The sequence below is a fragment of the Lutra lutra genome, chromosome 10, assembly GCF_902655055.1.
Source record: "Lutra lutra chromosome 10, mLutLut1.2, whole genome shotgun sequence".
Classification (NCBI taxonomy): domain Eukaryota; kingdom Metazoa; phylum Chordata; class Mammalia; order Carnivora; family Mustelidae; genus Lutra; species Lutra lutra.
In genome coordinates this window covers 41,539,760-41,564,083 of record NC_062287.1, presented here as the reverse complement: position 1 = coordinate 41,564,083, position 24,324 = coordinate 41,539,760, and the positions used below count along the sequence as shown (strand labels likewise).

Here is a 24,324-nt window from a genome sequence, read left to right as displayed (position 1 = left end):
TGCTTGGTCAAAAAAAAAAAAAAAAAAAGGAAACCAAATTATTTTGACATAATTTTTAATCAACGTAAAAATGTTTAAGGCTGGAAGTTTTATTTCACTTTAATGGACATTAAAGGTGGCCTACTAAATTGGAAAACTAAGAAAGGTCATTAATTAACATTTAATTAAAACATGCCCCTTGGAGAAACTGTTCTTGAAGGAATTCTTTAAGAACTATATCAAAACTTAAAATCAAATAGTAATGATGCAGAAGAAAAACACCACAAGCTCAGTACTTCAGAGATAATGCTATGTGTATAAAACACCCAGGCATTTACACTTAAATAAAAAAGGCAAGTCATGCAACAACTCCAGATGAGTTTAAGTTCCAAGGTACTTAGAGGCATTAAGGAAGAAATCAGGTAAAAAAATCAACTGCCTATCGACAGAATTAAAATAAATGAAAGGAAATATTAACAAAACTTAAAAACAAGCTAGACTTAGCTTGCATTTCAGAACTAATGCCACAGATTTATGATACAGGCAAAAGAATAAAAACAATACCCAATATGTCTATTCAAAATTAATATGCAATGAAACAAACAAAACCCTAATGTTAATGTTCTAACAGACAACTTAAAATACTTGGTAGTTACTTAAAAAAAAAAAAAAAAAGTAAATGCCCAAATGCCTTAAAACTGATACCAGAACTCATAAATGAGATTTTTAAAATTTATTTATTGTGGGTGTCATGCAGTTTCAGGCTGGGGAATGGCTGACGTTTTTTTTTAAAAAGTAAGGAGTGGCAGAGCAATACCCCGAAGTCACTTTCAATTATTTGCAAGAACTCTTTAGGTTTTTCTTCACCCTTAAATGGTTAAGGAATTGTCTAAACAAAACCAAACAGGTTACACTTATTATTATAAGAATTAAAATCTCTAGCATAAAATGATAAAATAGATCATTAGTCCTCTGCCAGTATATGGTTACAAAAAGTTACATCACTGACCTATATAATCATTTCTCTCTATGGTATGTTGATTTCAATTTATATTTTTAAATGGTTTACAAGTTACTGGCTGAAATTATTACAACAAAACTAGGGCAGGTTTTAAGAACTACCCTTCAAGTGTTCCACTAAAAAAGGATGGTCAAAATCCAATGTTCTAATTTACGTAGTAATATTGTACCTATTGTACTAATTCTTAGTTTTGCACATGTTCTATGGTCACATAAGATTTTAATACAAGGCAAAGATTACTATAGGAAATAAAGACTTCTCTAAGTACTTTTTTTGTAATTCTTCTATAAATCTAAAATTATCTCAAGATAACAGGTTAAGAAAAATAAAACCCCAACTCTTAGGACCTTACTACCTTTATACTAGCAAAGATACTGAACAAGAAAAAATAGTACTTTCTATTTCCCATGTTGAGTTTAGCTGTCAGATTAGTTACCAAGTGTATAATAAACTTAGTTTTCACTGCTTTGCTGTAGTAATTACTTTGAATGCTATGAAAGACAAACATATTTCTAGAGAAACAATACACTTAACATTTTTAATTTTCTTGACAGATAAAGTGACACAAATTCTACTTAACAATAACTGTCCCTTTATGTATGAATCTAAGATAAAAATATTTATATTTTTATTTGGGCAACAAATCAGAGGTTCATAGGAGTAAGAGAGGAAAGGATGGTCACTAATGTAACCACTAATGTAACCGAATATATAAGCTGCATCTCTCGCACACACATACACAAAAACACATACACAGAGTCAGTGCTTTGTAACTAACTCTCAGGTGAATAATCCACTTGCTTTAAATAATAGTTCAATTGCATGTAACACATTAAGATATTGCTTAGGGGGGAAAAAGTCTCAAGAAGAAAACATTAAAAAAGGTGTATTAATCATCACCTCAAATCAAATCAACTATCAACCTCTCCCTTAAACAATAAATAAGATTTTATGTCTCCAAATGAACCCAAGTCCTTAAATTATGAAAGATAAATTTAAATACAACCCCAAGTACTAAAAACTTATATACTCTCTTTTGGCCCAGTTGTTCTGAAATGTTTCCATGGTATTTTGTTAAAATACCATGTATCATGAAAGCCCAGTTGCCAAGTTTTTTATGTCTTTATTTGTAACAGAGCTAAATCCTTTAATAATTACATAACTACCTTTAGTAGTTATTTGCTAGTTGAGTGAGACATACTCTTTATTAACCTGTACTTCTAAAACTGTACTTATGCAAATTTTCTTTGTAAGAATAAAAGAAAAACACTCAAGGGGCATGGGAAATAATCATTTTAATCTACATTAGCATAATTCATACCCAAATTTCTTAAGTTTTGCCAAAGTTCTGGCCTTCAATCATTTCTTAATTCTAGTTTTCTTGGTGAGCTCTGCATTGCCTCAAAAAGTAAACTATCTTTAATGGGTTCAAATAGCATAAACAATCTAAGCCTGTGATACCTGTAGCTAATGAAGTATATATACAATCAACATTGTATCACCTAGAATTGTCAAGCTATTCATGAAAGTCTAAAAAAAAAAAAAAAACTCTAAAAGAATTCAACTATTTTATTTAACATGTAATAGATATTTGTCATAAAGAAAAGCTTATTTAGTTTTCTGATACCCTAATGTTATTTCCATAAGCCTTTAAGTCTACGGTTCAATACATAAAGGTTCCCATCACGGAGGCCAGATATATAATTTCTCTTTACATGTAACTAAAGATTTTAAAAGGGTGTAGGCTATAAATCCGATACAATTTAGTCAGATACAATTTAGTCATAACACCATACAAAGACCTTATAAAATAATCAGGAAAGAGATGTTTACCATTATTGCTTAGTCTTAATAAAATGGCAAATTCTAGCCAAATTGATACCTCTCTACTCTTATTTATAATGTTTTCTATACATTTAAATCATAGCGCTTGGCAAGTAATACAGGTACTGATATAATGTTTTAATTCAATTAGTTGTAAACAAATTCCAATTTGTTATTCAATGCATATATTCCCCTTTAACTAGCTACTACACTACCTCAGAATTATTCCTCCTAGAAAAAGTAACCTTCCCAAGGATAAAACAATGCAGAGCTTTATCTCCTCCTTAAAGATTTTCAAGTATTATAGGAACACAAACTCATGAAAAAACTAATTAAAAATCCGACATTCCATCTTGCTTTACTAATTATGGGGTAACAGAAAAGAGATGTGAACAAAACAAATGTTCTTTTACACTTCTCTGCTCAACATAATATGAAAAAATACTGTAACTATGAGCTACTTTCTACCTTTTCAAGTAAAGGACCCAACTACAGTTCTGTTGAGTGAGGAGAAATGAATAATCAAACTTAGGTAACTCAAAAAGAAGATGGGAGGCACAGAAAGATAAACTGACTTTGGCTTTTAAGAACCTATCATTGACCCTGAACTGCCAGATTCAACAATAACAGCAACAACAAAGACAACACAGCAACAAGAGAGGACAGCAGCAAGCCACCATTTTACCAAATAGCTAAGAATTCTGAAATAGGCAATGACTTTCTATCCCTGTCAACTCATTCTGCTGTATCTTCTTTTTGTTTTTCCTGCTTTTTGGTAGCAGGCAGTTCAAGGCTTGCCCATTGCATAGGTTCAGCTTTTCTCATGGTGATCTCAATCTTTGTTGCAGTCATAGTCACATAACTTCGTGTTACATCAATCACCTGCAACATACCAGAGAAGGATGGTAAGCCTCCATGTTGTTTTTCAAGTCCCAGAGGAAAATACTGGTCTGGTCTATGGTAATAATCACAACTCTGAGCATCTAAGGCCATTTTTATACCCAGATTTAAAGTTTTTAGTAAGAATTAATGGTAAGTTATATTACCTATTTTGTATCATTGATTTCTAAAGTATGGTCTTCTTACTGTTAAACTGTTTATTTTGAAGTAGTAAAAAAAATTCTGGATACTTACACCCCATAATTTCACATTTTGATGAAATTCCTTCTCTCCTTCAAATACAATGTGCACATTTAACTAAAAAATATACAGAAAGTTAACTGATCAAATCCAAGTTGAAGGAATAAGATTTAAACAATGATTATAAATAAAGAAGATACTGATATAAATCCCTTAAGCTATTTTAACAAACTTCCAGTATTGTGTTTTGTTTTTTTTTTTTTTTTTTTTTTTGAGGAAACCATTAACAGAGAAGAAAAATTAACTGAAGTTTCATATTGAGAGACTAGGTACTATATTATTTAATAAAGTCTTCTAAGCTACTGTAGTAGTTCCAGAATGCTTCAGAAATAATTCTATTCTATACAGAAATTTTCATTTACAAAAGTTTCTGACAGTAATTTCAAACTACTTTTTCGAATGGGAAAGATTTTTAAAAGAATCTTAAAATTGACCCAGAGTATTTTTTAATACATTAATATAGAGAATCATGTATGAAGACATATTTTTCTCAAAGATATTTAGTGTACTTACCAATGTACTATTTGCTTCTACTTGGCTAAGTTCTGGAAGTGAATTTTTAGCATATACTGAAATGGTGACTTCACCCCCAGTCTGATGCCAGTCATGTCTACAAGGAACAACTTTTTTCCCCTGTAAAAGAAGAAAACCCTTATGAATTTACAAAGTGCCACATAACCTCTAAAAAAGAGGAATCGGAGTCAAATAATTTTTTAAAAAATTACCATGTGCAACTGAGCCCTTAATGTTTTTAAGGGCAAACAATCTCTAAAAGGTTTAAAAAGTAAAATATATCACAATACAAATAATCTTTATAATCTTATGGTTGGAGAACATGCTTATTCTTCCATTTGTGTTTTTTCCTTTTAGGGCCATAGCATCACTATACATTGAAAAAGGCAACTTAAAAACTCTGATTAAATTTTATCCTATTTTAACATTTCTGAAATCCACTAAGCACAGTCATAAAAACATTCTATGAAAACCAAGACATTTGCTTAGTGGAATAATCCAGATAACATCTTAACCTTATGCATTGAGATTTTCCAGTTATTTTCTTTAAGTTGGAAGTTGACGACATATTGAAATTTCCAGTTTCTACAAGTTGGAACTGACTACTTATAGCAATCTACTATTTGCTGTTATAGAATAGTTTATTTTCCCCTAATAATAAAATGAAGAAAAAAGTGATAATTTGTGGAAGAAATGTTTTGGGTTATTATTACAGAAATAACTATTACCTACTAATAGAACATTGCTTTATCAAGGACTATTTTAAAAAAAGAGACAAATTGTGATTAGTATCATAAATTTACGAAAGCAACTTAGTTACATAATGCAGGAAACTGTGAGGCACTACTGTTCTTTTCTTTTTAATTAACATATAATGTATTATTTGTTTCAGGGGTATAGGTCTGTGATTCATTGGTCTTACACAATTCACAGCGCTCACCATAGCACATACCCTCCCCAATGTCCATCCCCCAGCCATCCATCTTTCCCACCCCCTCCATTCCAGCAACCCTCAGTTTGTTTCCTCAGATTAAGAGTCTTTTGTGGTTTGTCTCCCTCTCTGGTTTCATCTTGTTTCATTTTTCCTTCCCTTCCCCTATGATCCTCTGTCTTGTTTCTCAAATTCCTTATATCACTGAGATCATATGATAATTGAGACACTACTGTTGAAAAAGCAGTATTTACATTTTGGTATAATTATGCTAACTGAATTTAAAATTGTTTGGATCACTTACATTTTTTGTCCTTAGCTACTAGCTCAGACACTTAATACTTGATTAAGTGTATGCATTAAAATATAACAAAAACATTATTTCATCAAGGGTTATACTCTGAAAACTTCTGCATATAATAAAAAACATTTATTTTTTTAAGCTAAAACTTTCAGAATTTTGGTCCTCAGAGAAAATACAGAAAGACTTTACTAAGTTTTTTTGCTAATATTCCTGCAAGTTTTGTGGTAGACAAGTTATTGTAACTTGAAGGATATATTTATAATACCAAAGCATGTTACTAAAAATCAGAAAATATAGAATACTCAAATACAGAATTGAATGAATCCCTAAAGCAATTTGGAAATTTACAATTTTTCTGTAAGTTAAAAGACACATACAGTGAAAGGTTCATTGTTAGTAGGGTTGTTACTGCCAATATAGCACAAAAAACTAATTTATTATAAAATACATTACAAGAGCTAAGGTGCACTTACAATAAATTGGTTGCCTTCTTACAGTTTAATGGGATTCTGGACACTTATTTGCATAGCCTATGTCTTTTTAAAAAGCTATCCAGTGAAGTAAGGACTTAAGTTTTTGTTGTTTCGATAAAGTACCCTCTAGCAAGCAGAGGCATTCAAGACAATTGGAACAAGTCAGCCATCCTTCTCTTTGGCCGCTAGATGGAGTGATTTTGCACTGTAAATGACTGAGTCAAGTTTTAAGAGGCCAGAAGAGAATCCAAAGTTGAAGTGATTAGTAACATGGAAGGAGTAGAAAAATGATTTAAAAACAAAACAAAACAAACAAAAAAAACCAGAATGTGGGAAGAGCCTATAGAATTACAGAATTACAGAAACACATGCTTCAATTCTGGCAGAAGACTTCAGTATTTCATAAAAACCTGCATATCTGCATCATCACACATAACGGCCACTTGGATTAAAAGGCAGTGCTCTAGACATTTGACTCAAATTAATTTTTAGGCTCATCAAACCTTTATGCAAGAGAGAAAAACTTTTTTTTTTTAAATTTCTGAAGACAGAATCTTAAATCTTTAAAAAATGACAGATAACTATATCCCGATGTTATTATGAAAATGCTACTTACAGCATCCTTTTTAGTCCACATGTGTTTCCCTGTTGTACAGCCCTCTTGTGCTAAGAATGTATTGAAATCAGAGGTTTTTCTTCTACAACAGCTCCAGTATTTCATCCTTTAAATTATCACAGAAAAACTTCAGAAATAAAACCTTACAACTACCACAATGTGATTTTAAAAGGTAAATTAAAAGGTAAATAAGTATGTGCAACTTCAGTATTCTACAGAGAGTCTGAGTTACTAAAGAGTTAATACTATCAGGAGACTAATCATTTAAAAACCAGAATGGCATTTATTGTAGTAGTTCTGGAGCTCCTGAGTAAAGATGTTTAAAACCATCACAAAATTCCAAATCTGCTTTTCACCAATTGCTCACATTCCACTTTCCTCATAAAGTTCCCCAAAAGTGATAATGACCAAAGGTTTTAACAGAGTGGAAGACTTTAACATGCTACTGCATTTCTATAAACTACAACACAGCATGGAAGAGGGGCTAGATCTCAGTTGAGGGCTGTGGAAAAGTGTGGATTTTCTTGGATGACACAATACTGATGACAGATATTAGCCAGACTCAAAGATTCTAAATGTCCAGCAATGCACAGAACAGTCCTTCCAACTAAAAACTATCCAGCCCAAATAGAGTATTCCATTGAAAAATAAGGGAATAAGGAAAAACATGTGGTATGAATCACAATGGCCATTTCACTGTAGTAACTGTTTTCTCATATGTAAAAAGATAAAACCCACATTCTAGGTTTTTCTAAAGATTATATTAACAATGTAAGTAAAACACTAATAATGCTGCATGGCAAATAATGTTTATAGGCACATTAACTCTTCTAACCTCTACCATTAAGTTTTAATTAGTCATGTATAAGTTACCCTTCATGAAAAATAGGTACTCCAGAATGATATACACAGACTTCTTCTAAACTCTGTGGACCCTGATAAGTCTAAAAGAGAAAAAAGAGGAAAAAATTAGCTTCACATCTCAATGTCCTATTTCACAAACATTTGTAGAACTGGTGACCTCTAAGAACTATGAAAATGCTCAAGAAATAACAATTACCTAAAATATTCATAAATTCACCCCAAGCCTTTCCAATAAGGAATGGAAAATGATTCCTTTTTAGATATGCTTAAGTTTTAGTTCCCTGTGAAAAAGGCAAATAGAAAAGTAGGCAAAGGGATATATTAAGATGTTTTCACACATTCAGGTATGAGGTCACAATTCGACATATTCAGGTATTTAAATTTATAGAATATTGAAACCAAGGGACTGGTATTCTCAATGGAAATACAGTTATGGCATGATTTATATGTACAGGAAACTCTGTGTGGGCATTATGAATTAATAAGCAATTCTGGAAGTTCTACAGTGTTGTTTCTTATCCCTAGGAAGGGTAAAATGAGCTGCAGACCTATAAATATATCCAGGGTTTGTCTGGAAGATCCGGGCCCCATTGCTGCTGTAGGTGAAGGCTCTACAGATGAATTCACAAAAAGTAATGTTAATAAAACACAGATGCAGCCAGCAGTATATTTTTTACTCTGGTATTTATAGCAACCACCTACAAGTACAGAAAATAAAATTCTGTATATTTACTTTTGGTAAATCCAACGTACTGCCTGTGTATCTCCTAAAGATTCCATAAGCACATAAAAATCAGCTATGTTAGATTCTGAACTTATCACTACTGCCCCCTCAACTCCTACTCTTCTTCTTACTTATGTGATGGCACCATATCCATTCAGTCTCCCAAAGCAAAACCACAGTCCTCTCCCTCCGTCCATGTGTTCTATCATGAAATCCTGCCAATTTAGCTTGAAAATATCTATCAGTTTAATCTTCTAACCTTCCTCATGATCCCTAGCAGATTTTAGACAATAAGACTGCACTAACAGATTCTAATTCTTTTCTTTGCCTTCCATTTCTGACCTCTAATTAAAACGTGTTATCGCTCTCTTATAACAGTCGTTTAATTACATCTACCACACACCTTACAGTTACCAGTTCCAGGTGGTTTGTACATTTTAAAAGTGCCTCTATAGATTAGAAAATACTCATGGCCTTCAAGTAGACAAACTTCTTAAAAAGAATAGGAAGAGCACTCATCAAACAGAATGGACAAATTGGGTTTCATTAAAATTAAACAGCCTTTGTTTTATCAAAAGTCATTATTAAGACAGTGAAAATATACAGTATCTCTCTCTGGTTAAAAATAATAAGAATTCCTAAAACCAAAAAGAAAAGCCAACTCAGAGAAAGAAAAATACGTAAAAGATTTCAGACATTTCACGAAAAGAGGACATCCAAGTGACCAATAAACGCCCAGAAAGGTACCCAACCTTATCATCAGGAGCATGCAAACTAAAATCACAATGGCAACACTACGCACTAACAGAATGGCTAAAATATAGAAGACTGATATTACAAAGTGTTAACCAAGGTGTCGAACAAATGGAATCAGCCCCATATACTACTAGCGGATGTGTAAAGACCATCATCTTGGAAAACTATGAGGAACTATTTGTTAAAGCTGGACACAGACACACTATCATCTGGCAATTCCATTTCTAGTCATATACCTAATAGAAATGTATCCGTGTGTCCCCAAAAGTCAGGCACAAAAATGTTCATAGTAGCATTAAACAAAAATATTTAAAGGACAATAGAAAGGGTAAGCTGATGGGCAACGTTCACACAGCAGCACATTTTAAGACAATGAAAATGAACAAACTATGGCTACATGCAACAAAGATAACTGTAACACACATTTCATTAAGCCAAGGAAAACAGGAGTGAGAATCCTGGTCTACGATTCTATTCACATTACGCTCAGAAACACAAAACAGGCAAAACATTGATAAAAAATGTGATTATATTTGGGAGAAAATAATAAATGGGAGAAGGTATAAGGAGGGCTCTGCTTTGTGAAAATCCCTTGAGCTATAAATTCACTTACATCTGTATACTTTTTAATATTACATTTCATTGAAAAAGATCAAATAAGGGCCTCTCTAACCTACAGCAGGTTCTAACTTTTCAGCACTATAAAAGCCTTTAAAGATCTGGTCCTTAACAACTTCTCTTTTAATCTCCACACCAACAAATTTTATACATTACAAACTATTCCTTGTTTGCTGTATACTGCTATCACCTCTGCTTGAGATATCCTTCCTTTTTGTCCATTTACAGAATTGGCATTCATGTTTCAAAATCTGAGATCGTTTCTCTCTGGTCTTCCTGCACTACCCATCCTCCCACTTGCACTGTCTCCTCTAGCCCAGTGTTCAGTTACTCTCTTCTATCTACTACTTTAACCTTACATACATATAAATACATTTCCATTTCCAACCCTAAATAAGCAAGGTGATCTCAAACTTAACATGAGGGAAAATTACACACCCGCTCTCCAAAACCTGTTTTCTCCTTCTTGGTTAACGGTGTCATCAGTCACCCAGCTGTTGGAGCCCCATGTCCCCTCCACTTAAAGTTCATTAGCAATTTCTGCTAATACTTCCAAATAGTATTCGTTCTGCATCATTTGTCATGAGCCAGGCAGGCACCGCTCTAGGCATTTAAGATACAGCAAAGAACAACAACAAAAAAATTCTGTCCTTGTAAACCTTACATGAGAGAAGGAAGGGAAGGGAAAGTCAGATCACAAAATACATATGCAAAAGAAGTAGTGTGTTATAAAGTGATTAGTGTCCTGGAGAAAAGAAGGATAGTTGAGAACAGAGATATTGGAGGGCATGCAATTTCACATAGAGAGGGAGGGGAAACTGACTGAAATGTTTGAGTATATTCCACATTTAACCCCTTCTAAAAAATAAGCTCCAACCCCACTGCCTGGTCTTTCACAATTGCAACCTAGCTGGTTTCCCCTCCTCTAGTTCCCCAGTGCCCATTATGTATGCCAAATTATCAGCAAGAGGTCTTTTTAGAACCCCTCCTTAGAATAGAGAATGTGAGGGCACCTAGGTGGTGCAGATGGTTAAGCATCTGCCTTTGGCTCAGGTCATGATCCCCAGGTCTAGGGATCAAACCCCATATCAGGGTCCCAGCTCAGTGGAGAGTATACTTCTCCCTCTCTTCCTGCCTTTCCCTCTGCCTGTGCTCTTTCTCTCAAATGAGTAAATAAAATCTTAAAATAAATAAATTAAAAAAAAAAAGAGAATTCTTCCCATTATCAAAAAAAAAAACAAAAACAAAAACAAAAAAACAAGCCCACACCCTTCACTGTGCCCTATAAGGACTGCCATAATTGTGCTTCCCCAACTTACCCCTACCTTTCATATTTTCCACCCCTGACCAAGCCCCACTGACCTTTCCCATAATTTCATGAAAAGCCAAGCTTTAAAGGCTCTACACATACTGCTCCCCTATCAATTTGGAGGTTTACATAACTCATTGCTTCATTATTTAGATTTCTGATTTAGTGTCACTTACCAAAGGACTTTCCTAACAGCCTTATTTATTAAATATTTTATTTATTTATTTGACAGACAGAGATCACAAGTACGCAGAGAGGCAGGCAGAGAGAGAGGAGGAAGCAGGCTCCCCGCTGAGCAGAGAGCCTGATGCGGGGCTCGATCCCAGGACCCTGGGATCATGACCTGAGCCGAAAGCAGAGGCTTTAACCCACTGAGCCACCCAGGTCCCCCTGACAGCCTTATTTAATAGTTTTACTCTCCTTGTTTATTACATTTTCTTTGTATCTACCTGAATTCCTAATATTTAATTATCTATGTGTTATCCTTCTCCCTAAAGTAGACTATCAGCTCCACAACAGCAGAAGTTGTTGCTTTACTTGATATTGTATTTCCAGCTACCCCCAAAATGTCTGACACACAGTAAGCATTCAGTAAATGCTGACTGAATTAGAATTACTTATTCCACGATTCTGTCAGATATATTTGTCAAAGACCAAGTCTCTTATCCATGTTCACAGTCCTAGACCACAGTACACTGACCAACATGTGATAGGCACTCAAATGTTTGTTGAACTGAATCAGTAAATTGCATCCTCTTCTTCAAAAATTATTTTACTTCTGTAACACAACACAAATTTTATAATATATACCTTTGAACACCCTCCATTTTTACATGAGGTCCCAATCTTAATTTCATCACTGTCCTCTTCTAAAAGAAAAGAAAATCAAATTAGAAACATTAAAATACTTTAGTGTCATTCTTAAATAACCTTTTTCATAAAACAAGTATTTGGAAAAATATTAAATCTAAAATACACCGAAATTTTAAAACAATTTTGAATTATTAAGTTTTCTAAGTGACCTTTCAGTTCATATATTTAAAAAGCTGATAAGAAATTAATTACTGTGATTAGGTTTTGCCCATGTCCCCAAATGATATATGACACATTTCTATTCTATAATGTAATATAATGTCCAAAATCTTAACCCTATCAGAGAGAAATCATGAAATGGGTACTACTTACATCCATGGTATTGAATGTAGGTCAGAATATACTGAATATATTTTATATCACACACAATGAAACATTTACAATTATCAAATAAATTTAACAGTTAAAAACTACTGAACCACAGAATAAAAATGTTTAATTAGCAGTTTCTCATTTTAATAAAGACATTATGGAATAAACCACCAATTCATTTTGTGAGGTTACCGGTATTTAGAAAACAAAAATAAATTCTTTACTATAATGGGCTACCTTTTTATATTTATATTCATTGAACTATACTGCTATCTCTTTTTGATAATTGGTTAATTGTACAGAAAAAACCCACAAAATGAAATCTTACCTTTCTTATTTTCTTCATTTCCCGAGGATAGTTTAAGTTTATCAAGTGCTTGTTTCAGTGAGGCAGCTATTTTTAATTCCAAGTTTGTCATTGGTTCATCTGGGCTGGAGAATTTTTAAATTTTATTACCACTACTGACGTACCAAAATATACATATGTATACATACATACATATATATATATATTTTTTTTTTTACTAAAATTACACTAAGAATCTATAAAAACCCAAATGTTTTGTGAATCAAGTTTTTCCTATTAAATAGTATTTTATAAATAACTGTTATATGTAACTATACTTTCAAGTTTTAACAGAAAAATTCTGAAATTAAAATACTAAGACTCAGGCACCTGGGTGGCTCAGTCAGTCAAGTGTCTGACTCTTGATTTTAGATCAGGTCACATCTCAGGGTTATGAGAGCAAGTCCTGAGTCAGGCTCCACACTGGGTGTGGAGCCTGTTTGGGATTTTCTCTCTCTCCCTCTGCCCCCCCCCCCATAAATAAATATATAAATAAATATATTAAGGCTCAAATAATCATGCTATTGCCAACATGGCAATTATTAATTAGTATACATTAATAATTACTATTCAGTAAGTCTAATGGGAAGTGAAGAACAGGAATCCACATTTGCCAAGAAGGAACCATAAAGTACTTTTACATTCCACACCCAAGCAAAATGCTAAGAATACAAATTTTATTTTTTGGGAATATAATTAACAGGCAACAAATATGTACTAAGTGAATCCATATTCCTACCAGAGGAGATAATTCACTTTGTGTGGACACTGGTTATATGCATCCATACATTCAGATAGAATTATACCACAAAGTAATTTCAGTAGGGTTAAAAATCAATACCACCCTCCAACACTTCGTAATGGTTAAAGTGTTATGTGTACACTTTATATAAAGCCATTCAGTAAGTATTAAGAATTTCAACAAATGAAACAAAAATAGAAATCCCAAATTATTCAATCCACATCCTTAATGAAAACAACTGATGTAAGAAGTATTAACACAGTACATAAAAACCTATATTCCCACAATCTCTACAATACAACCAAATGAATTTACAGAAAAAACTTAGTATCTCTCACTTAAGTAAATTAATAGTCCATTATTTAAAATAAATATTAATTCATACTGCTAATTATAGTGGACACCACTATAATACTTACAAATGAGCCATGCCAAAGTTGTCTTTTCCTCAATTTTTTTTTTTTTTTTGTTACTGGCAAATTGGCCAGCAAAGCACTTGATAAAGTCTCTCATGATTGTGAATAGGTGGAGATGGAATAAAAATCAGTTTAAATAGTTTGGTTAAACGAACGAATTATCAAAAAGTCTCACAGGCCTCTTGTATTGGTCTAGTATTATTCAATATGCTATAAAATTTATTTAAGATCAATTAAGTAAAAGGCATGAAAACCATTAGGTCCATTATGGGAATAAAAATATCAACTCGAGGGGAGGTCCCTGAGTGACTCAGATGGTTAAGCATCTGCCTTCAGCTCATGATCTCCAGGTCCTGGGATGGAGTCCTGCATTGGCCCCCACTGCTCACTAGGAAGCCTGCTTCTCCCTCTCCTTCTCCCCATGCTTCTGCTCTTTCTCGTTCTCTAATGAATAAATAAAATCTTAAAAAAAGAAAAAAATCAACTCAGGCCATATTTGAGGCCAAAAACCATCTAAGTCTTATATTTTGGTTCTAAAGCAATACTCAAATGCAAAATGAAGGAGGCCTGGTTTGACAGTGGCAGCCAACACCATGTGTGAGACTGTGAAACAGAGTTTATTTCACCAGAAGGTAAGTATGAAGAATCTGTGTAATTCTATGAAAAAAGAGCAAATGGTATTTTAAAAGTACTCTAACAGATCTGCCATCTAAATCAAATAAATAAAAAAATTTAATACTAATAGCAAAATTATCAGTTTTCAGGTATCTGAAAGTAAAAGAGGACTAGGCTTGTTCTAGTGACAAAATATGGACAAATGAAAGAGAGAATTTGGTTCAATAGGAGGAAAAATTATACACACTTAGTAACAATAAAATGGATTACTTTAAAATGAAAGTAAATTCTTCTTCACTAGAATTATTTGAAAGGAAACTAAATGTCCTTCTCAGGAATATCCTAGAAGATAATCAATAAAACAGCAGGGGAATAAAGAGGAAGATGTCTAAAATTCTTTTTCAACTCAAACGGATTCTCTGACAATTCCTTTCTAGAATTTCACTATGCTACAGTGAAAAAGACATGTCAAGTCATAAGGCAGATGTGGGCTCTTCTGCTTTTGACATATTACGATGATATACTGAACAAACATACAGGAGAAGTCTACTGTCTACATGGTCTCAACTTGAAGGGGGAAAAAATGGAAGGTATACTTAAGGGAAAATCCAAAAGATAACAAGTTGGTGACCTACATAACAGCTATAAATGGTATTATGCAAAATCATAAAATACCAAGAACAAATGTATTATCCACTCATGATAAAAACATACAACTATACAAAGTGTACCTTGGCCTTTTTATTGCTTCTACTGGTTTAGGGGCTTGAATGATGTGCTCCTGAAACTTGGGTTTCAATTCAGAAAGTTCTTTCTTCTCAGTAGTCTTGACTTCAGGTTTGACTGGCTCAGGTGGCTTCTCACTATTATGCCTGCCTTTTGTACAGCCCTGTTAGGAGAGAGAAGAGTTATCCTAGAATCTGTTTCACGTGCCATGATAGAAAAATTAGTTTTCTTTATTAATAAATTCTATCGGATGCTTTCTCCACAGACTTATTTTAAGAAACTAAAAACAGAACTCTAAATTTGCAAAATTTATAAATAAGTTCTTACATCTTAATGTATTTTAAGCCATTAAATTACACTTCCTGACTATCAGGTTCTCCTACATACACAGCATAAACTTTTTTTTTACAGTAAAATTCTGGAAATCTCACACAGAATTCTACAAACTATAAACCCAAAAGGGCCTTTATTTGAGCCCTAATTCTTCTCCTTATTAGCTATTTGACTTTGAGCAAGGGAATCTTTTTAGTTTCCTCAAAACAGATGGACTGGCACTTAAGATACTTTTTGAGAGGATTAAGTAATATAGAGTAGTTGTCAAATCTGGCAGATGGGTCAAACATGCATTGTAACATCCCTGAAATTTTAATTTTAATGGCAAGTCATTTCCTTAACAGCCTTTTTTTTTCTTAAGGATATACAGAATAAATGGTACATCTTGGTAGTATCTTAGATTTAATACCTATTGCTCCTCACTATAAAAATTCCTTAACTTGCATGTATCATTTCCTTCTCGATGTACTTTAAAGACTACTCATATCAAGGACAAACCTATACTGTCAGGTGGCTAATTAGTATCATGAAACTTTTATCTCTAAAATGGGTAAATCCCTTATTTTAAAGGCTGTCAAAGCAGGTGAGCTCCACTTAAAAAAAAGGCTCTATGTGCAAATTAACAGACTACTCAACAGAAGTCCCAAATCAGACTCCTCAAATCTGGAGCTTCCCACTGTTTATACTTTCTCAGGAGTTAATCTAGGAAAAAAACTTGATACTTACTGCAATGCTTAAAAAATCTGAAAAATCAGTTGTTCTTCTCTTACAGCAAGACCAACCCTATGAAACAGAAAAAAAAAACAACCCTGAAACTGAATATGCATAGAACATAACCCACGAAAAGTCTACTTGCTCTTATGTCCTTGAATCTGGCAGTGACTTGCACATATATAGATTTCATAAAGGTGAAGTGTTATAAATGAATCAAGTAAAATGATTTTTCGTTTTTGATTAAAAAAAGCTAATTAACCAATGTTGGGGTGCCTGGGTGGCTCAGCGGGTTAAAGCCTCTGCCTTCGGCACAGGTCATGGTCCCAGGGTTCTGGGATCGAGCCCCACATCGGGCTCTCTGCTCAGTAGGGAGCCTGCTTCCTCCTCTCTCTCTGCCTGCCTCTCTGCCTACTTGTGATCTTTGTCTGTTAAATAAATAAAATCTTAAAAAAAAAAGCTAATTAACCAATGTTAAAGGTGGTATGTGCTGTGACTGATTACAAAAGGAAGTACTTTAATACACGGAAATAAAAATCGCTTTTTTCAAGACTAGTGTTTGATTTTTAGAAGAGAAACATTTTATAATTTCTAAAGGCATCATATATTTTAAAGGATATGGGGAGTAAGTGAAGTGCTTTACTTTAAAAATCCAGAAAGTTAGCGACATTAATGATAATAATTCAGCTTCTAAAGAACTCACTGTAGGTGTTCCCCAACAATAAGCATTCTATTTTCAGAAATAGGCTGATTAGCATAGGAACCTAAGAATTGTTAGCTCTTTGAAGGTTAAGGGATCTTATTAGTGACAAGTATAAAAATATAGAAACTGAACTGCTATGTGTGATTACTAAACAAAAGATCAAGTAGCTTACCAAAAAATGGCTTTAGGCTGTCATCTGTAATTCCAATGTATCATAAAGAATAAGAAAACAAAAATGCGGCAGTTTCAAGACTTGGGATGTTCCAAATTAGACTAGAGGCTAGGATTTGCACTTCTCCATCTGGGCCTCACTGCTTTTCTCAATGTACTATATGAAGAATTTGGTAGTGATTATTTTCACACTATTTTCTTACAAAATTAAAGAAAAAGTTAAATATACTATAATTTAAATTTTCCTTTATTTTGAAATTGAGTTCTTTTTACTCTGAATTGAGATATAGATGAAAACCTACTATAACCTTAAAATATAGTATTTAGTTAGCATTGATAATATAGTCATCAGAAAAGTTATTCTGTATGAGAAAAAGCTTTATTGTCTTAATCATAAATAAATAATTACAGCAGATATCCTGGGGATATAGGGATACATACATAATACATAATATTTGTTCCCAAATGCCAATCTGCGACCTATGGCAGTCCTCAGTAAAAGAAAAAAATGAAAAGGGCACCTGCATGGCTTAGTCAGTTAAGTGTCTGCCTTTGACTCAGGCCATGATCCTAGGATCGAGCCCCACATCAGACTCCTTGCTCAGTGGTGAGTCGGCTTCTTCCTCTATTTCTCCCCAGCTCCCTTTTACTCTCTCTCACAAATAAGTAAATAAAATCTTTAAAAATAAATGAAAGCGAAATTTAAGTATGTGAGTATAAGGTTGTCATTTCTTAAGAATTGTCTCTTCTCTGTCTATGCCACTTCTAATTTGAATATTAAAATATTCTTTCTTTTGCATATGCCATGTTTAACTTATCTGCCAATAAACTGGAAACAGAAAACATTATACTGATTTACCTATTTTGTCCGTCTATGTACTTGTGGTGAAATCCAATAGTATTAGAAAAAACAGGTCTTCAAGAGATATTTATAGAGACAATAATAAACAGCAGGATTCGAAAAGTGACAAAAATACTTCTGAGTGAAGTCCTTAAGATTAATTCAACAGGGTGATTAACAGTTAGGTAGTAAACAAAGAGCAATGGGGGCACCTGGGTGGCTCTGTGGGTTAAGCCTCTGCCTTTGGCTCAGGTCATGATCTCAGGGTCCTGGGATTGAGCCCCGCATTAGGCTCTCTGCTTGGTGGGGAGCCTGCTTCCCCCCATCTCTCTGCCTGCCTCTCTGCCTACTTGTGATCTGTCAAATAAATAAAATTTAAAAATCTTAAAAAAAAATAAATAAAATAAAGAGCAATGACTGAATGACTAGAAAGTTTGTGACATCATTACTAGCAGCACCAAAGTTGAGTGCAGGCTATTTTTGGAATAAGAGTTCACTTTCAAGTGAACTGGTTTGCAGTTGCAAATGAAATGTTCTACAGAAGCCACTGGCACAGAGATGCCGTTTAAGGACAGGAACACATGCACTAAATAAGAGAAAATAGAAAGCTAAAGACAAAGGTGAAATACATCTATGGTTAGGAGACAGTAACATACCATAAGAGAAGAAAGAAAAAGAAAAATATACAGTAAGAAAAATAAACAGAATAAATGACAGTTCAGGAAAGATTCCCCTCACTCTTCTGCAAAAGTGAGTATTTCCCAGAACCAGTTTCCATCCCCCCAAAAGTTTGTAAAGCAGCTAAAAAGATGTAAGAAGAGTCAGCTCCGAACTTGCCCTAACGAATGATTGTTCTGTTTCCCACACTTAGAACTAACCAGACTAACATAAACTCGTTATCTGTTTATACATCTTTATTAACACTTGGCTATCTACGGGTTAAATACCAAAAGTGTCCAACTACTCCTTGGAAGTAGACATTCAAAACGCAACAACAATATTTAAACATGTAAGACTGCTTATGTTCCTAAAACCAAAGTACCAACACATAAAATGACGGCAGCCACACCACAACATTTTCTTCTGAGATAAATGTTACCATATTATCATAACTCATAAAAGATCAATAAACACACCAAGAAAAACCTGTTCAAACAACATTTTATTATTTCTCTAATTCTCTGGAACACCAAGGAAGTACAGGTGGAAAACAGGTGGTATCTCAGTTTGGCACCCTTCACTGTTTATAACAATCTTTCCGAAAATCCAGAGCTGTTTTATTACACAGTAGCTGTCTGACAGGTTAAGAAATTAAAATTCAATACACTTACTTCACTTCCCCTCAAGATTAAAAAGACATGAGTACAGAAAATGAGAGCTGGAATGGAAATAACATAATTTTATAACTGAGAAAGATCTTAAGATCACCATCAACTGTCTTTGCCTTTAATGAAGTATTTGCTTAAAGCACCCCAAAACGGCCATTAAGAAAGCAAAAAAGTCGGAGGGGGGTAGGGAGAAGGGGGGTGGGGTTATGGGGAGGGTATGTGCTATGGTGAGTGCTGTGAAGTGTGTAAACCTGGCGATTCATAGACCTGTACCTCTGGGGATAAAAATATATTATATGTTTATAAAAAAAAAAAAAAAAAGCAAAAAGTCACAAGCTGAGGAAAAAAAAATTCCGTATTACACCTCTAATTATTATTATTTTTTTTAAAAGATTTTTCTTTCCTTGAGAGAGAGCAAGCGAGCGAGAGCCAGCGAGCATGACAGGGGAGAAGGTCAGATGGAGAAGCAGACTCCCCATGGAGCTGGGAGCAGATGCAAACTCGATCCTGGGACTCAGGGATGATGACCTGAGCCGAAGGGACTCGCTTAACCAAGTGAGCCACACAGTTGCCCTATACTTCTAAATTTCATACACAAATATGAAGAGAATGAAATATACCACGTTCTTACCTTTAAGGCATCATGAAAGACTGGAACACCTGGGTGATACGTGCAAGCATCTGGTCAAAAAAAAGAAAGGAGAAAAAATACGACTTTGCTATGAATTAAAAAAAAATCATTATTTTTTTCAGATGTTAACATTTAATCCCTTTTCCAAATGAAGGTAATACTCTGCTTTTCCTTAAAAATTCACAAATGCCTGAGTTTTATCCATGGCACACAGCGCTTAATATAGTATTGCATTACAACAGCAACACCTAAACATGTAATTCAAGAGTATGATAGCTGTAGATAAAAATACAGAATAGTGCAAGTGTAACAAACTGTATTCTATTCCTTTAATATTTGTAGTACCAAAACTTCAAGCTCTGATTTTGACCAACACCTTCCAATTCTATTTACAAAAATACTATCAAACTTAAGCATTCTTATGTGCACTGATCTACAGATTGCCGAAGAGAGTCTCTAAAAAGAAGCTTTAGAAGGATATGCTCAAAATTTTAAAAACTGATGTAATATGTAATTGCTAATTTAACTATTGTGGACAGGCATCAAAAGCTAGATACAAAACTCATTCAATAGATGTTTAAGTTCTACAGTCTATTTTCAGGGTTGCCACTGATTGTTATTCTGTATTTCCCTACCTCTCCCCATAACACCATCAATTTTCACCAACTCATGCAAATAAACTTAATACAGTTTGCAATATGAAATATTACATGTAAAAAATCAGATAATCATAAACAATTATTTTCTGACTGGATACAACTCTGAGCTTAGAAAAAACAGGTCAGCTCCACATCTGCACGATTTTCTTATAAGGCTACTTTGCCCCACCTTTTGCTGTCTGTTTAGCTTTAAATTACCCACAACCACTGATTCCTGCTGTTGCTTAAAATGATATTCCTAGTACTTACAGAAATCTTCCTACTTCTTTATTAATAGATAGTATGGCTTCCTTAGTAACCAGGTATTACATAGATACTATGTTAGGCTAACAGAGTAGAAAGTGTCAGGTTATTTTCATTGTACAGTAAGTAAACCCATGGAATAAGAACAAACTATTAATTGAGGGAAGTAATAGAATTAAGAGTGAAAAAGGAGATTCAAAGTAGAAATGAATATGCAGAGGGATAGTAAGTTGAGAACAGAATTAAAAAGAGAACAAATAGAGTATTTTCAAATATTAAATATCATATATCAGAGGCATACATAAAATACATAATGCTTAACAACTGTAAGAGGCATAATTATCATAATGGTCAGTTTGGGCAGAATGGCAGCAGGACTGAATCAGGTCTTAACCCTACAACTAGTAGCAACAAAATTTGACAATCACTGCTTTCAAATGTAAATAACAAGCAGATGGTTATTTTCCTCTCTAGCCTTTATCAGGTTTACCAGTTTTGCTCAAAGCTGTATTTTATGGGTAACATTGTAGCAGTTAAGAGCCAAGGGCTTTTCATTCTGGGTCTGACCCTGGCTCAAATACAGGCTCTGCCTCTTAGCAGCTGATTCAGTTTATATCTATATCTATATACACACAAACACACACACATATATAAAATATACATATGTATGTATATGTATATGTGTATAATAAACACATACAATTTAGTCCATATATATGGACTAAATTGTGAAGTGGTGCTTTTTCCAGAATAACTGTTTAATATGTGAAGATACCAACTTTGTCTTCTTTAAACATTAATTTCACTTGTGTTTCAAACTAAAACCAGGTATAAGCTTTCAAGGATACCTTAGAAGGATACTTTTTGCCCAAAGGTCAAACCTTTCCCATTCCAAACAAACTCTCCTAACCAAGTCCACACTCTACTATTAGCTCTTACCTTCTACTTTCTATCTCCATTTTCTTATCTTACCACTGAAACAACTTACTGAGTTAAATCTCTAACCCCCATTTTGCTAAAGCAATGAAACTTTCCACAACCTTACTGGAGCTCCCTGATTAATTTAGTATTGATCACACAACCCCTGAAAGTCTACTCTTCTCATTTTCCCACTCCCCCTCCCCCAACGCCATCTCTTTCCTAGGCATAATACACACACTCTCTCTCTCTCACAGACACACAGGCACACACACACACTTGCTGACTTCCAGAAAATGGCTGTATCTCCCTCATAATTTCAGGCTGGTATAGAACATTCTATAACAAACATTTTTACTTTGGGACATTATTGTCCTAAGACAAAGCCTCAGTCTTTCCCTTTATTTAATATTAAAGTAAAATATGGCAGACACTAAGGCAATTTACTTTTTGCAAAGGTTACCAAAAGCAAAGGCTTTAGGGGTGCCTGGGTGGCTCAGTGGGTTAAGCCTCTGCCTGCAGCTCAGGTCATGATCTCAGGGTCCAGGGATCAAGCCCCGCATCGGGCTCTCTGCTCAGCAGGCAGCCTGCTTCCCCCTCCCTCTGTCTGCTGCTCTGCCTAGTTGTGATCTCTGTCAAATAAACACCCCTTCCCCCCCAAAAAAGCAAAGGCTTTAAAACCTCTTATTTGACTGTCATCCACTGAAATCTCACAATTTTCTCCTTGAATAACTTCATAAAAATGTCAATGATGAAAACATGAATATTGTACAAAGACTGAAAGACCGGATTCAACTTTATCAACTGAATTCTGCCAAGTCTTATTTTATTATTATTATTTTTTAAGATCTTTCAGGCAGAGAGAGAGGGGGAAAAAGGCTCCCTGCTGAGCAGAGCCCAATGTGGGGCTCGATCCCAGGAAGCCAAGACCATAACCTGGGTGGAAGGCAGAGGCAACCCACTGAGCCACCCAAGTGCCCCAAGCCTTATCTTTTTTAAATTATGTCACCAATTCACCAAGTAAATCCTTCGGACAACTCAGAGGTGAAAAAGATTTAAAAAGGCTAGATTTTCATTTCCTTCACAATGCAGGAACCATGGTGCTACCATGTTGAACCCCACTTCCCCTTAAAATACATTAACACGCACTCAATAGGGGTGAGGCAAAGATTAAACGAGATGATGTAATAAGTGATAGATTAATGCCTGGCATATAGAAAACACAATAATTGCTAACTGAATTTGACAAAGTGGTCATTTCCCACAATATTCAAGAAATCAACTCACTTTATCCCATTCACCATTCAAAATTAAAATTCATTGATTGTTCACCTAGTCTAATCACTTTCACTTTACATCCTTAACTGTATACGTAGGAACCATCACTGTATCCTAAAGGTGGCACATTATTAAAATGGGAAAATCACAGAAAAACTACGCAACAAATAAGGCTACTAAGACAAGGGTAACAAATGAACCATCAGATACATCAAACCGCCAGATACATCAAAACTTAGCGTAAAGATAGAGTAATTTTCCTAATCCAAGACACTTGAAAAAAATAACTTTCTAACAGTTGAGTGGACTGAACAAGCAGAAAACAAGACTTTCAGAAAAATAAACTTCTAAACTAATACAAGGAGCCGGACTTCAATGCTGAAGTAACTCGGCCCGCTGCCCAACCCTCCCAGCCGTCTGTCTCACTCACTCACCTACACGCGCACACCTGCCGCTACGAGAGCCCCGCAGCACCTGGGTAACTTCTGCTCCCCTAAGGAGACGGAGCAGAGGGGAACTGGGAAGGGAGAAAGGTATTTGGTTCCAGGCCAGTGGGCGAGTCAGCGGACGGCCGGGAAACACGTGGGACCGGGAGATGGGTCCGCGGGGCTGCGCGGCTGCGGGGAGCGGGTCGGACGCCTCCACCGAGCGCTACGGGTGGGGGTGGGGGGCGAGCGCGGCCCGGAGGGACCGAGACCGGGGCAGGACGACGGCCGCTCGCGAGCTGACCCGGGACGCCCTTGGGCCCAAGGGCGTCCCCCCGGCTGAGGGGGAGAAGGGAGGAAGGGCTGGCGGCGCGCTTCTCTTACCGTCGGAGTTGTTCTCGGGATCGAAGCGCTGGCCGCAGCCCCGGTTGTAGCACAGCAGGGCCATTTCCTTTCCCCACCGTTCAAGGTCGGGGCCGAACCCAGGCAAGAGCAAGACGGTGCGCGACCGACCCCACTGCCGCAACCGCGGGTCTGACGGCTGGGGCGGCTGCCGGCTTCCGGAACGGCCGGTTCCGCTTCAGGAACCTTCGCGAATTTTCCGGTCGCGCAGGCGCAGAGCCGATGGGAAGAGGCGGAGGGAGCGGCGGCAGCCCGGGCTGCCGCGGGGCCGCTGTGGGTCCGGCTCCGGAGGCTGGCGGCCGGGTTTGGAGGTGGCGCCGGATATTTGAAGACGAGACACCTTAAAAGCAGAAAGCGATGGCATCCTGGAGACGCACGTGCTCTCTCCAGATTTCGTCACCGGGTAGCTCGTGCCGCCCAGCGGCCGCCCTGCCGGCTGGGCCCCAGCGCCGCAGCCGCCTCCGGGTTTTTGAGACCGCCGTGATCGCGGCCTGGCGATGCTCGCCTCTTGGCGGTTCAGAGGAGATGCAGGCACCCGCGCAGTGCTGGCGAATCCTCTGCCTGGAACGCGGTCGCTCG

General features: G+C 35.7%; 1 protein-coding gene across 1 annotated transcript; it reads right to left on the bottom strand.

Moving 5' to 3' along the window:
* Positions 1-697: 697 nt before the first annotated feature.
* CHORDC1 (cysteine and histidine rich domain containing 1) lies at positions 698-23,978 on the bottom strand. Its single transcript, XM_047691523.1, has 11 exons — positions 23,728-23,978; positions 19,821-19,870; positions 16,162-16,218; positions 15,108-15,265; positions 12,586-12,689; positions 11,883-11,941; positions 7,675-7,745; positions 6,802-6,907; positions 4,478-4,597; positions 3,959-4,021; positions 698-3,706 (listed from the first exon to the last, which is right to left on the bottom strand). The coding sequence occupies exons 1-11, from the start codon at positions 23,789-23,791 to the stop codon at positions 3,560-3,562; spliced, it is 999 nt and encodes a 332-aa protein (XP_047547479.1). The 5' UTR covers positions 23,792-23,978; the 3' UTR covers positions 698-3,559.
* Between the last annotated feature and the right edge of the window lie 346 nt (positions 23,979-24,324).